Source organism: Amblyomma americanum, chromosome 6, assembly GCF_052857255.1.
Source record: "Amblyomma americanum isolate KBUSLIRL-KWMA chromosome 6, ASM5285725v1, whole genome shotgun sequence".
NCBI classification, from domain to species: Eukaryota; Metazoa; Arthropoda; class Arachnida; order Ixodida; family Ixodidae; genus Amblyomma; species Amblyomma americanum.
In genome coordinates, this window is record NC_135502.1 from 188,160,080 (window position 1) to 188,174,897 (window position 14,818).

Consider the following 14,818-nt stretch of genomic DNA (forward strand, 5'->3'; position numbering starts at 1 on the left):
GGTCCTTCAATAAGCACTTTTGCTACGGGCAGACACACGCTATGAGCTTCCACTGCTTGCTTGATCCATGCGCACTCGCCCGTGAACATATCGGGTTCTACGTAAGAGGGGTGAACTACATCCATTGTAGCTGCGGAATCACGAAGCACTCGGCACTCTTTCCCGTTCACGAGGAAGTCTCGAATGTAAGGCTCGAGAAGCTTCATGTTCTCGTCAGTGCTACGTAATGACAAACACACGACTTCTCTTTTTGTTTCTGGACACTGCGCCGAAAAGTGACCCGGCTTCTGGCACGTATAACACACGCGCGCTTGCCTCCTCTCGAACCGCTTTCTGCGTTCGGCTTCGGCTGCCGCCGTCTCCTTACGTTCGGTCGGACTGCTTTCACTCGCATCCGCACTACGCGTGTCCCCCCTTGCTCTCATGGGTGTGAACTTCGGCCTCTCAGACTTGGAGCCAAATTCACCCTTTTGACCGTCCTTAGCTCCGCGAGCCCGACGCGTCACAAACTCCTCGGCTAGCTCGGCGGCTTTAGCCACTGTACTAACGTCTGGCCTATCCAAGACCCAGTACCGCACGTTCTCAGGTAACCGACTGTAAAACTGTTCCAGCCCGAAACACTGCAGAATTTTCTCGTGGTCACCAAACGCTTTCTCTTCTTTGAGCCACTCCTGCATGTTTGACATAAGCCTGTAGGCAAACTCTGTATATGACTCATTTCTGCCTTTTTTCATTTTCCCGAAACTTCCGACGGAACGCCTCCGCTGACAGCCTGTACTTTTTTAGCAGACTCGATTTCACTTTGTCGAAATCCTCTGCCTCCTCTCTCTTCAAGCGAGCGACTACGTCGGCCGCCTCGCCGGGTAACAAAGTGAGCAAGCGCTGTGGCCACGTTTCCCGAGAGAACCCCTGCTTCTCGCACGTTCGCTCAAAGTTAACCAGGAACAAACCAATGTCCTCTCCAAGCTTAAACGGCCGCATCAGGTCAGTCATTTTGAACGATACCCGTTCTCCTGCACCGTGTGCCTGACTTCCATTACGAGCGCGTTCCATCTCTACCTCGAGACGCTTCATTTCCAAAGCGTGTTGACGGTCGCGCTCTTCTTTCTCTTTATCTTTTTGCTCTTTACGTTCGCGCTCCTCTTTCTCTTTTTGTTCTTTACGTTCGCGCTCGTTTTTTTCTTTTTGTTCCCTCTCCTCAATGGTCTCAAGGCATTCCGACAGCTCGTCATCATCAGCCTCCAACTCAAGAATAGCCCTTAGCAGTTCTGGTTTTCTGAGTTTGTCTGAGACATCCAGACCCAACTCTCTTGCAAGCTCCAGCAATTTCGGTTTGCGCAACGACTTCAAATCCATGGCTGCTCCGAATGCTGCTTTCTCTACTGCCTACTATTGTCTTGCCGCAAACTAACCCGGCAGCAACGACAACCACAATTACCAGCTCTGTTTCTGACACTAACAAAAGCCTGGCAAAACTCAGAAGAAGAAAGTCCCGCACTCACCAAACCTCGCAGCCAAGAATTCAGCGCAGTCGTTCCGCTGCAGGCAACCAGTCATCACACAGGGCTCGTTGCACTGCTCCCGGATGGTCGTTGTGCTGCTCAGCATACAGTTGAACGCATATCTTCGCTGCTGGCCTCCGTTGTCGGGATCTCACCGCTGGCAACCAGTTGTTGCATTTGGGTTGCAAGCCCCAAGGGTAGCGTTGGCCTGGCGGCCTGGGGCAAAGCTGGAAACATCCGAAGGTCCCGGCAAAGGATGACTCGACTGGCAACAGAACAACTTGTTTATTCTGGCATCTCAAAAGAGCAGCCGGTCAGGGCGACCACGTTACTCGAAGGGCGAAATCGAAGTCTCTCCTTGGCGTCCGGGGCAGCTCTCTTTATATACCCTCGGAGTCGAGGGCAAGAAGGAGCGGCTTGGGATGAGTCGCACAAGACGGCGACGCATGAACATGTTCAGGCGTGACGGGCGCGTCCGCCAGGCCGGCGCCGGTCAGACCTCCTCGCCTCCCATTTGGAGAGCTCCTCTCCCCGGCTGCCGCGCTTTGACAAGCGTGGGCAAAACATGCACACACACACACACGCACGCACGACGACACGTGGCACTGAAACCTGCCTGGACGCGCTTGGCGGGAGGCGTTGCGGCCGCGATGAACGAAGCCGCGGCGTCCGTTGCATCCGCGCCGGCTATACCGCGCGTCGAAGGCGAGACGTAACACATGTTACTCCGAGCGCCGTCCTCAGCAGTGGACCGTTCCCACAGGGACTGATGCTGTGTTGCTCGATGTTCCTTTTAGCATCGTTACTCTCAGAGTTACATCTGTTCAGCGTTTTCAGGTCGCTGTCGGTAATCCAGGCATTCTCATGAGCAATGCAGCCAGGTAGAACAAAACCAACAATCTGAACTAAAAAGACGGAATATTTCCTCAACGTCATCTCGCTCACGCTGCCACCATGCCCCGTTCCGATGAACGGAGCGTGTCTCTGTTTAAAGCAGTTTGACGTCGACGTCGCAGCGGCTCACATGTTACTCCGAGGGCCGTCGACAGCAGTGGACCTTTCCCACAGGGGCTGATGCCGTGTAGCTCGATGTTCCTTGTAGCATCCTAACTCTCGGAGTTACATCTTTTCAGCGTTTTCAGGTCGTTGTTAGTAATCCAGGCGTTCTCATGAGCAATGCAGCCAGGTAGAACATAACCAACAATATGAACTAAATAGACGAAATATTTCCTCAACGTCATCTCGCTCACGGCACCACCATGCCCCGTTCCGATGAACGGAGCGTGACTCTGTTTAAAGCAGTTTGACGTCGATGTCGCAGCGGCACCCATGTTACTCCGAGGGCCGTAGACAACAGCGTACCGTTACCACAGGGGCTGATGCCGTGTTGCTCGATGTTCCTTGTAGCATCGTATCTCTCGGTATTACTCCTGTTCAGCGTTTTCAGGTCGCTGTCAGTAATCCAGGCGTTCTCGTGACCGATGCAGCCAGGTAGAACAAAGCCAACATTCTGAACCAAAAAGACTAAATAGTTCCTCAACGTCATCTCGCTCACGGTGCCACCATTTTCCGTTCCGATGAACCGAGCGTGATTCTGTTTTAAAATGCCAGGTGTTCGAAATTTCCAGACTCCTCGAATACAGCGTCTCTCACAGCCTGAGTTGCTTTGGGACGTTAAACCGCAATAACCAACGTAGCCACTGATGTTTCCAGCACCTTTTTAAAGTCGGTACTATGTGGGCATTATGCTAAATGTGTAGCTTAATTCATGTAAATTGGGATTTGCTTCCTGTAGAAAAATGCAACTCAATTAACTGGCGCTATCCATCATGTGTCTAAAGTAACGGTATATGACACCATATAAGGGTGGCCAAGACAATGCTCTAAGCACGATTTTTCTGAATCTTCAAAGGGTACTTTAAATTGCAAGGGTTTACTGCATAAACATTTAATAACGTGGAAGTTTATCTACTATATATATTCACTTTGACTACTTTGATTAGAGGCTCCATGAGTTGAGAAAATGAAATGTGCAAATTGAGGTTAACACTGCACCCTGAAACAGAAATGCCAGTATGACAAGTCTGGAATGGAAAAATGTATAGCGTTTTACATACTCATGGTACTCTATGGGCCCCACAGATGCAACAATAAGTCATGCTTCCTTAACTTACACTGTGTACTTCAGCATAGCATGAAATAGAAGATCCACAATCTTTCTCTGCACAGATGAAGTCAGCGGCTTGCCAGACAAGATTAAATCATGAAGTCCACCGAAGCTGGGCAATTCAAAGGCTTTTCCATTGTTGTCTGGAAATGGCAACCTAAAATATGATTTCATTTAACCCTTTGTATTTGTTTCCAGTAATCTTAGAAAGTCTATTCACTTTATGAAAAAGAATCCAACAGAAAAAAGTGCCAGGAAGACAGCATAAAATGGAATCCATTCAAAGTTGTCTAGCAATCCAGAAAATGTAGCAGAGACCAGAATTCAGATGTGCCGAGGATTAGAGGAGGAGGGAGGATTGGAAGCCCCGATGAGAGGCTTCAACGAGCAAATACTTTATGGCAGAAACCCAGCACTTTCAGCAGCTGGTTAGTGTATCATTTTCATATTACAAGGTTATTTAACTGCCGATATTTTTTTCTTCCCTATAAATTGACATCACAACTTCACATGTTTATATGAAAGAAAGCGGCACACGCAGCGGCCCGATTTTTTTCTTACTACTGCTCTCATTTTCCTACAGCACTGGCACGAAAATTTTCCTGTTGTGCTCTGACAGGGAAGACCCTTTAGTTTTTAGAGTTCAATATGCATATCTGGACTTATCATTTCTGTTCATTCAACTGGTGCTTTAAACAGCCAAAATAGCTAAATTGCATTCAAGATGAATTTATTGAGGCATTTATTATTGGCATTATTGGCAATAGGTAAACCGAAATAATTTTTTAAACACAAATATTCTCATTAGTGCAAGTACAACAGTCACAAATCAGAAAAGGTAGTTAGAGAAAGCTGAGCAGCATAATGACCCCATGCATTTTAGTTCAAGCATCAAAAAAACTTATAGATCAAAGTGCACAGGTTCTTGCATTTTTTCAGCTCCAATGTTAGTGTGAACAGGCATATCGTGTTCCATCTCAAGCACTGTGTTCTGAAGCAAGCAATGAGAAATGATATTACTATTACAAAATGACTGATAATGCTTCACGATTTTTCAGCAATAAATACAACAAGTAACAAGCAACAAATAACTGCAAACATGTAATGACAACAGCTATTTTTGATATATGCATTTACTATAAAACTGGCAACCCAAGTTCTGACTTTCGCTTTTGAAGAAAAAAGCATTTTGGTCAGACAGTGCTTTCAATCACTAATTTTAAAAATGCGTAAAGAAAATGTAAACAATAAATAGGCATCCTAAATGCTTGTGGACAGAAAAAACAAAAAATTGGCGGTGTTTAGCTTTAGTTAAACCTGGAATGACGCGATAGCTACAGCTGGCTGAGTGGAACTTGGTCACGTGACCAGCCACGGCGCCGCTCCGCCGGGAGCTACTCCGCACCACGTGACAGCGTGGCGGCGCCGCCATGCTGAAGGCTCGAAATGCAACCGTAATGTAGCTATCACTACAAAATTGATGGTGGTTTAGCTGTGGTTAAACTTGGGGTGACGCGATAGCGACAGCTGGCTGAGTGGAACTTGGTCACGTGACCAACCACGCAACGAACCACGTGACAGCGTGGCGACACAGCCGCGGGGTGGTGGCGCCACCACCGCCACGCCCCCCCCCCCCCCCCCGCTGAAGGCTCAAAATGCCACCGTAAGGTAGCTATCGCTACAAAAATATGAAAGCCAATACACCCAAGCTATACCAATGATCACCACATAAGTATAAAATTCACTTTTTAAAATACGATGATGCACTCAATATTTCCCTGTATAATGCACTTCATTAAAAATTTTGTTAATTTCAATAAGCAAATTGTACGGACTGAGAAATGAGCAAGTATGAAGTGGTGTAATATATTGCACAATGACATTCAGGTACTTGCTGTTAGTCACATACCAATGGCGGTGGCTCAGGTGGATGACCCGGGGCTTGAGTATCATTAATTAGTACAGTGACTTTAGCCATGTCAGGAATTTCATCTCCCGCTGCCAGGTCAACATATTCTTGGAAATGGCCATCCAAAATCTACGAAAAAATTCCAGTAAAGATTACGCCAACTGGTGTTTCTACATATTCAGCAGCCACAAAATGTGATTTCATGACGTCAAAGTGGTGGACTCCAAGATTTGCACAACCCGCAGGAATGCCCAGGAAGCAAAAAGACGCCGAAGAATATGTCCTTCGTACTTCACGGCCAGCCGCACTATAGCGGCAATTGCTCATGTCCCGCGATGCAGCTTAGTATAGCGACGGCGTCGCCTAATATTCTCCGACCTGCACCTCCACGAAGCGCTGCGAGTTGGAAAAAGTTTGCAGGATGATTACGATTCTCCCTAGTGCGAAATTTCGGCGCAGCTGCGTAGGTGTGTTGATGTTCTGATATACTGAGTGAAAGAATTTTGAGATACGTGTACGTATAATACCAGGCAACATTGGGGCCTGCCTACTTTCTTTGAAGAAGCTTCACCAACAACCGCAACACCTCGTAACCAGCCGAAACGCTCTCTAGTACCCAACTCCCAAACTGTTAAAGCCGGCGGGCGCGCTGAGAGAGGGAGGAGGCACCGCAGCAGGTGTTAATCTGCGCGCTCCCAAACACTGAAATACCATCCGAAACTTTAGAATCGGACGAAGACGCTGAGAGAGGCAAAAGGCGCAGCAGCACGCGTTAATCTGCATGCGCTCAAGCACATAAATCACATAAGCACATAAAGCACCCTAATCCTAAACTTCAGAAGAGAGCTGGGGCGATGAGGACCGAGACACCACAGCGCGCTATAATCTGCACACTCACAAGCAATTAAAACATCTAAATACGGAACTTTAGAAATGGGCTGAGGAACGAGACACTACAGCACGCTTTAACCTGTACGTTTAGAAACAATGAAATACCCAAATCCAAAACATTAGAAGCGGGTGCGCTGCGCAAGTGCCGCGAAATCCACATCGAATAAAGCAACAGGTTCACCACGCTGCGACAGTAATTTGGCAGTGTTAAAGTGTCGTGCGCATCCACTGGTCTATCTGTTGAGAGCCGTCGCGAACTCTCTCGCGCACGTGTGTCCGTGAAAAACCATTATAACACGTAAAGGGCAAGCATACTAGCATATGCGCTTTGGGGTTAGCATACTAGGAAGCATACTCGCAAGTATGTGATAAAACGCGGTCACAATAAAAGAGTGCTCACCTGAAATTTCACTCCAGAAAGGTCAATGATGCCTCCCAACACGGGGAATGACGTGACTGCTTCTGTCAAGCATGAAAATGAGCCTTCCCGGATTGTGAACGTCCTCCTTGCATTCACATGTGGAGCAGAAACCATGACGCGCACAGGAGGCATTTCTGCGCCGCAAGAGTCCGACGGGGCTCAAAAGCACTCTACCACAAAAAACTTGCGCTGTCACCGTCCGTCACCACCAAGCGCATCACTCAGCGCGACAAGGACGGAATGGCGAACCGCGGGCGCCGCGGGCGGGAAGAGCGTCACGTGATCAGCGATGCGAATAACGACCGCTGCGTCCGCAGCGCAGTGCACATGTCCGTTCATGTGTCCGTCTGTTTCTCTGAAGGAGCGAGAGGTAGCGCTAGCCTATTACATAACCGCGCAAGTTTTTTTTTGTAACATCAGCAGTTATCAAATTTATTGTTGCAGGTAGTATTTTATGGTTTTTTAAAATAATCATGAGTTTCAGAAGCACCCACATTTGAGCAAGTAGTGTCTGTCAGAGGGAAGATCGGCATGGTGGACGCGAGGTAGCGCTACATTATTACACAATGTGGGGGGAGAGAGAGAAAGGAAAGAGACCGGAGGCCTCTGGGATCCCTCATGTTGCAGGCACTGTCTGAAGAAGGCACTGACTAAAAAAAATAGACAAGGCGCGCAGAGGGAAAAAATGGCGAGCCTCAAGGGGCGCGGTGAACAGCTGCGTGTATTTCTTCTTCGGCAAGTCCACCAGTGAAAGGATTTTAGCCGCATGCAATATAGCATGTGATTGTCGTGCTCAGCGTCTCGGGGCGGACCGTCGTTCACTGAAATCGCGTGGAGTTCGTTTCGGCGTCATCGGCGGTGACGGAGGATACCGAAACCATATCGCACCACTGCAAGTTTTTTTTTTTTGCTGTAATCGAAGAGAAGGCGACAAACTTCAAGCAGCAAGGAATTTCACGACTGCGGAACCAGTGCAACATATTTGTCATTGGAACAGATTGCAAGGTATGTTAATATAGACTATATACACGCACGACGCGACGTTGTTGGTGCTGTCTGCTTAAAAATACAGCTTGTAAGAGCGACGAGGAGCGCGGCAAACAGATTTCAGCCTCATTTTTTTTTGTGTGTGTGTGGGGCAATGTGTTAGCATTCTGCTTTCGATTGGGTATTACAGTGGTTCGCATCCTGAATGCGTTATTCTTCACGTATTAGTTTTTACACCAGAGGATAGCGCCTTCCGGAATTCCGAGGCAAAATGCTGAAGAGAGCGCTGTTTACAATGCACTCGGAGGAATACAAGCTCACTAGTTAAGCTGGTACAGCTGCCAAAGTCCAGAGGCAGAGCTTTGCTCAGCTAACAAGACATGTAACCTTTCGTAGGCATGTAGCCTCCTATAGGCATGTATAGAGACATGTAGCTTGTGTGGCTTTCATAGAAATTGTAAAGCCATATCATTTGTTATGGGGCCGCGCGAAAGGCAATAGCGGTTATAGCGTGGTTTTGAAATCCGCTCAGTGACAGCGCTGAACATCAGTTGCGCGTTCATGCGCGGCACAGGGCTTCGCTGCGCGAAACAGCACATCGCACCACCTGTGTAGTTGTAGTTTAAGGTGCAACACGTGTTCGGGTTCCGAGCGCGCGCCGTTCGCTTCCTCAGCCTCCACGCGTTGATTCCGTCTTTTGCAAGTATCCGCAACAGCTTGTTCTCGGTTGCTCTGATGTATTCTTGTGAAGGGGATACTGGGCACGGATTAGTATCCTGCAGCATCTACGCTTTTTCCTATGTCGCTCTAGCGCTGTTCTCCTTTCCATGCATCTGATCCGCACCACTTTTTCGAGCGACGTCCGCTTTCTTTTACTTGCGCTTCGCTCCTTAAGTGAAACAGTAGCCGAAAACGTCCGTTCACGGCCAGGCTCGAGGAGCGGAAAGCGCACGCTCGCCTCGAGACAGGTCGTGGCTCTTTGTGGTTGTCTTCTTTGTGCGAGGTTCAGCGAGTTGCAGTAGCCGAAAACGCCCGTTCACGGCCGGGCTCGAGGAGCGGAAAGCGCGCGCTCACCTCGAGACAGGTCGTGGCTCGTTGTGGTTGTCTTCTTTGTGCGAGGTTCAGCGAGTTGCAGTAGCCGAAAACGCCCGTTCACGGCCGGGCTCGAGGAGCGGAAAGCGCGCGCTCGCCTCGAGACAGGTCGTGGCTCGTTGTGGTTGTCTTCTTTGTGCGAGGTTCAGCGAGTTGCAGTAGACGAAAAGGTTCGGTGGCTTCGTTTTGCGAGAATGGCGGTGGTGAGGCCCGAAGTTATGTTAACTTAAATTGTTTTGCCTAGCACATGATATATTTCTTATAATATCTCTTACTTTGCATAGCTTCATACAAAGAGCTGAGTAAAACCAATACTAATCAAAACATGTGCTTTGTTTGCTTTGCAGATGCCAGGCATCCGCTTTTTTGGTTGCCCTAGGTGTGACTGCCAGAGGTTTTCCTTGAGATGCCTTTTCAGGCACATGTGGCTAATGCATGGACACGAGGCAAACTGGGTGTGTGGCCTAAATGGCTGCATGAATACTTTCAAAGTCTTCACTTCATACAAGAGACATGTATACAGGAATCATGCTGAAATGATTAAAAGAGAAACAGCAGCGATGGTTGCACCACAACTTCCTCTCGACCAAGGACAAAGTGAGTGTGCTCCATTGGAAGACATTGAAGAAACGCCCCCAAAGGATGGAGACCAGGACAAGGCGCAGAGTGAGAGAAGTGAATATGTGAAGCAACTGGCAATGCTGCTACTTAAGTGCAAAGAAGGAAGGAGGCTGACAGAATCGACCGTGGATGAAATAGCAAATGACGTGATTTCTTTTCTTAAATCTGTTATTGAAGACGGGTACTCCACCACAGAAGAGATCGCAAATGTTAAACAGCTCTTATGCAGCCCTGAAACTGAGCAGCTCTTGACACGGCATGGCAGGTTTATGTACTGGAAAATGCATCTGTCACTTGTTGAACCCCGTACTGTGGTGCTAGGAAGGAAAAATGGGAAGATTGATAGCATGCAGTATGTGCCCTTGTGCAAAGTCCTCCAAATTCTTCTTGAAAAGCCTTCATTTTCAGACAATTTCAATGGTTACTTGAAACATAGTACCCACTTGTGCTCTGTGTTTGATGGAAAGGCTTTTCGTGAACATACATTCTTTGCTGGTGGGGACACTAAGATTTGCATACAACAATACAGTGATGAATTTGAAGTCTGCAACCCTCTCGGCAGCAAACGAGGAAAGCGTAAGATAATGGCAGTGTACTTTTCACTGCTTAATTTCAGCAAACGTTTACGATCAACTTTGTCGCACATTCACTTGGCTCTTTTAGTTGAAGACAAACATGTGAAAGCATATGGCATGGCTGCAATTTTTGCACCACTGCTTGAAGATATTCACAGTTTGGAAAGTGATGGCGTATTTGTTAATGAAAGCCGTGTGAAAGGGTCCATCTTTGTCTTTACCGGTGACAACCTTTCTACCCATAGGATTGGTGGCTTTCAGCAAAGTTTCAGTCATGGTAGAATTTGTAGGTTCTGCATGGAACTTCACCATGAAATGACGTACAAATATCTGGAGAGTGATTTTTCGCTTCGCACACCAGCAGGACATCAACACCACATAAATATGTTGAATGCCGGCCTGCCAACTGGGCCACTGTACGGAGTTAAGCAAGCGTGTGCTATCACTAGTCAGGGATTCAATCCAACGCAGCACTTTCCCCCTGATGTTATGCATGATATGCATGAGGGTGTCATACCGCTTGTACTTAAACACATCATTTCTTTAATTTCACAAGGTTTCTTTTCTTTTGACCAGTTGAACAAATCAATTGCTCATTGGAGGTATGATCCAAGGGAAATGCGAAATAAGCCAGAAGCCATCCAAAAGCAGTTTTTACAAGGAAAGGCCACCATGAAAGGCTCAGCTTCAGAGAATTTCTGCCTCTTTCGCCACCTAGCCTTTTTTGTTGGAGAGTGTGTGCCATTGGACAATGAAATTTGTCATCTCTACTTGCTTCTCCGCGAAATCATGGACATAATAATGTGCCCAGAAATTTCTGTTTCATTGATTGTTTACTTGCAAAGGAAGATTCACTTCTTTCTTCTGGACTTCAAGGCATTGTTTCCAGCCGTGACTTTTCCTTGTAAGATGCACTATATGATTCATTATCCATCTTGCATTGAAAATTTTGGGCCTTTGACTGGGCTTTGGGCAATGCGATTTGAAGCAAAGCATCAATATTTTAAGGACATTGCTCGCAGAATACACAATTCTAAGAACCTCGCCTATAGCTTGGCTGTAAGGCACCAATATTTTCAGTGTTTCTCATTGGCAGTGGAGGCCAGCAAAACAGCGCCAGACACAACCAAATGTTTGCCTGTCATTTCTGCAAACCTCCCTAAAAAATCAAGCAGTTCATTTCTGAGCATAACCTTGAAACTACTCATTCATACACTGTAAGCTCAGTTTGTATGGATGGGAAGACATACGAGGCCGGATGTGTTGTTGTGGAATATGTCCGTAATGATTCCCTGCCAAGTTTTGTTCAACTCCGTGAAATATTTTACATCAACAAGGTATTGCTGCTGTTGGGGAGACTGCTTGAAACTATTTACTTTGATGAGCACTTTCACGTCTATGTTGTGTCTGCTACTCAAGAAGATAAAGTGTTAACCTCTGTGCCCAGCTTTGACACAGAAGTGATGTACATGCAAGAGCACAGGGGACGCACTGTTTTTAATGCACGTCACTCATTGCTTTACTGATTTCTGAATTGTTTTTATCAACTTCCTGTCATATTCGGTGCCTTCATACTTTCGTTGTGAAAATCTAGGACACAGCAATTTTTAAGCTTTCATCATTTGAAATCCTGAATTGTCTGCTGCATGCTTCTACATATGTATTGCACTTGCTGAACTTTTTTCATTATCACATGTTCTTCAATTACAGTGTTAATTTTTCTGTGAATGTTTGCATGTATTATGTTGCATTTGGTCTTGATTCCACTTCTTATGGTTCACTTTTCTGGCTAATAAAATCATTTTTATCGAAATAGATTTCGTCAATTTTCATTTGTACTGTTAGATGAGGCCCTCAGATTATATTGTTTTTTACAATGACAGAAGATAAATGCAAGGCTCTTAAATATCACAAAACAGTTAAGAGATGTAATCAAGGAAAAATGTTTTGTGAGTTGTTCAGCGTAAGTCATTCTAGCAGACTGGTAGTGCGCATATATGTTACACGATCCTAAAAACTGCTTGAGAAAAACACTTGTGTTTAGAACGACAAGTGAAAAAAACTGCCAACTAAATGTAAAGATATGGACATCTGTTCGAACTAATGTTAAATATTGGTTCTTTATCAGTGGCTGATCCGGAGTTCCCGGGTTCGAACCCGACTGCGGCGGCTGCGTTTTTATGGAGGAAAAACGCGAAGGCGCCCGTGTGCTCTGCGATGTCAGTGCACGTTAAAGATCCCCAGGTGGTCGAAATTATTCCGGAGCCCTCCACTACGGACCTATTCGTTCCTATCTTCTTTCACTCCCTCCTTTATCCCTTCCCTTACGGCGCGGTGCAGGTGTCCAACGATATATGAGACACTGCGCCATTTCCATTCCACCAAAAAACAATTATATATATATTATCAGTGGCTGGCGCTTTCTTAGTTATATCTCTGGTACACACGAGCCTTACAAGACAATGCATATATAAATATATGGTCATTTTAAGTAGCCTTCTTACACCCTTTCTACACCCTACACAAAATGAAGGGTGCTTGGAGGAACAGCACCCTTTTAGACTGTGATGGAGGGTGTATATGGTAAAATAAGGGTGTCATAAAGGTGCTCCAAAGGGTGCATATTACCGGAGCACCTTTTTAGCACCCTTAAGGGTGTAAAATATTTTACTGTGATGTCTCGGTCGAAGGGGACCTGTGTTGGCTGCGCTTGTCTAAATTTGCGGAGCGCGTCCCAATTAGTGTGCTTAATGGTAAATTTCCGCTGAGTCCGGCGATAGTTTAGCGTTATTCGAATTAGGTGATGATCGCTGCCTAGTGTGGAAAGCATTCTTTCCCACTGCAGGTGGTCCAACTTTCTACCAAGCGTGAGGTCTGGGCTAGTATCGGCAGTAACACTGTTACCAATCCGCGTAGGTAAGCTGAAATCATTAAAGATGGTCAGGTGGAGCGCCTGCGTCTCATTGTACAAAACTGTGCCTCTGTGGTTGGTGCGCCGATAGCCCCAGTCCACGTGACGCAATTAAAATCTCCGGCTAAGTAGGGGGTTTGATCGGGCCAACTGGGATGCGGATTTGAGAAGTGACGGGAGTAAGTTAATTGGCTGACGTGGAAGAAGGTAGTAGTTAAAAAAGAACAGGCTTGATTTTGCAGGTGTGGGCGGTAAGACTTCAATAAGGCTGTTAGCGATAGGGGAGGTAATTACGTGCTCCACGTAATGCAAGGATTTACTGACATATGTGACCACCCGAGGAAGATCAGTGGGGTATGAGGGGATAAAAGCGTATCCTGGCAGCTGCCTGCAAACATCGGCATCCTGAATGACGATAATGTCTGGTGGGGATGACGAACTTGCTATAATTTGATGCAGAGGATAGCGCTTTCGCCGAAAGCCCCTGCAATTCCACTGAATAACCTGTAAAGAATTAAGGCCCGTCGGAGGAGCCATGTTGTTGGGTAGTGAAGGGAAGGAGGTGTGAGCAGAGTGGGACTGTGGGAGAATAGTCCGTTGAGAGTCCAGGTGTGAGGCCAGTTAAGCGCTCCTATACCTTGGTCATGATGCTACATATGACACTATCCATTAGACGGGTAATGGTAGATTCAATCATAAGCTGGCACTGTGCAGTGAGCTGCGCAGTAATACGCTCTGTGAGCTGGGCTTCCACGTTTTGGGCGAAGGCCAGAAATTTGGCGTCTAGGTCTATTGGTTCGACTGGGCTCTCATCAGGCCATCTTTTTTTAGGGGGAGGTTGTGCGGGTTGGGTTAATTGGTTTGATCATAGAACGAATTAACCCAACCCGCAGGTGATAGAGAAATGCGCAGAATATAACCTACCTCTATATAGAGCTTTCATTGATTACGAGAAGGCATTCGACTCAGTGGAAACCTCAGCAGTCATACAGGCATTGCGTAATCAGGGGGTAGAAGAGCCTTATGTCAAAATACTGGAAGATATATATAGCAACTGCACAGCTACTATAGTCCTCCATAAAGTCAGCAATAAAATTCCAATAAGGAAGGGAGTCAGGCAAGGAGACACGATCTCGCCAATGCTGTTCACCGCATGTTTGCAGGAGGTATTTCGAGGCCTGAATTGGGAACAGTTGGGAATAAGAATAAATGCAGAATACCTAAATAATCTGCGATTTGCTTATGGCATTGCCTTGCTGAGTCACTCAGGAGGTGAACTGCAAATCATGATCAACGAGTTAGACAGGCAGAGCAGATCGATGGGTCTAAAAATTAACATGCAGAAAACCAAGGTAATGTTCAACAGCCTAGCAAGAGAACAACAGTTCACAATTGGCAGCGAGAGCCTAGAAATTGTGCCGGAATACGTCTACTTAGGGCAGGTAGTGACAGCTGATCCGGATCATGAGAGGGAGATAACTAGAAGGATAAGAATGGGGTGGAGCGCATATGGCAAATTTTCGCAGATGATGAGTGGCAGTTTACCAATTTCCCTCAAGAGGAAAGTGTACAACAGCATAACCTTGCCGGTACTCACCTACGGGGCAGAAACGTGGAGGCTAACGAAAAGAGTTCAGCTTAAGTTAAGGACAACGCAGCGAGCCATGGAAAGAAAAGTGATAGGTGTAACGTTAAGAGATCGGAAGCGGGCAAAGTGGGTGAAGGAACAAACACGGGTTAAT

General features: G+C 46.6%; 2 protein-coding genes across 2 annotated transcripts in view; one reads left to right on the forward strand and one right to left on the reverse strand.

The window, feature by feature from the left end:
* Positions 1-3,672: 3,672 nt before the first annotated feature.
* Positions 3,673-7,022, reverse strand: LOC144095632 (uncharacterized). The gene is made up of 3 exons (XM_077629304.1): positions 6,870-7,022; positions 5,575-5,707; positions 3,673-3,812 (listed from the first exon to the last, which is right to left on the reverse strand). Exons 1-3 carry the CDS (start codon positions 7,020-7,022, stop codon positions 3,673-3,675), a joined length of 426 nt encoding a protein of 141 aa, XP_077485430.1.
* A 2,294-nt stretch (positions 7,023-9,316) lies between these two features.
* LOC144095633 (uncharacterized) overlaps positions 9,317-14,818 on the forward strand; it is a 65,674-nt gene continuing 60,172 nt past the window's right edge. Inside the window, exon 1 of the mRNA XM_077629305.1 lies at positions 9,317-10,721. Within this exon, the coding sequence (XP_077485431.1) occupies positions 9,317-10,721 (1,405 nt within the window). The remainder of the gene's footprint in view (positions 10,722-14,818) is intronic.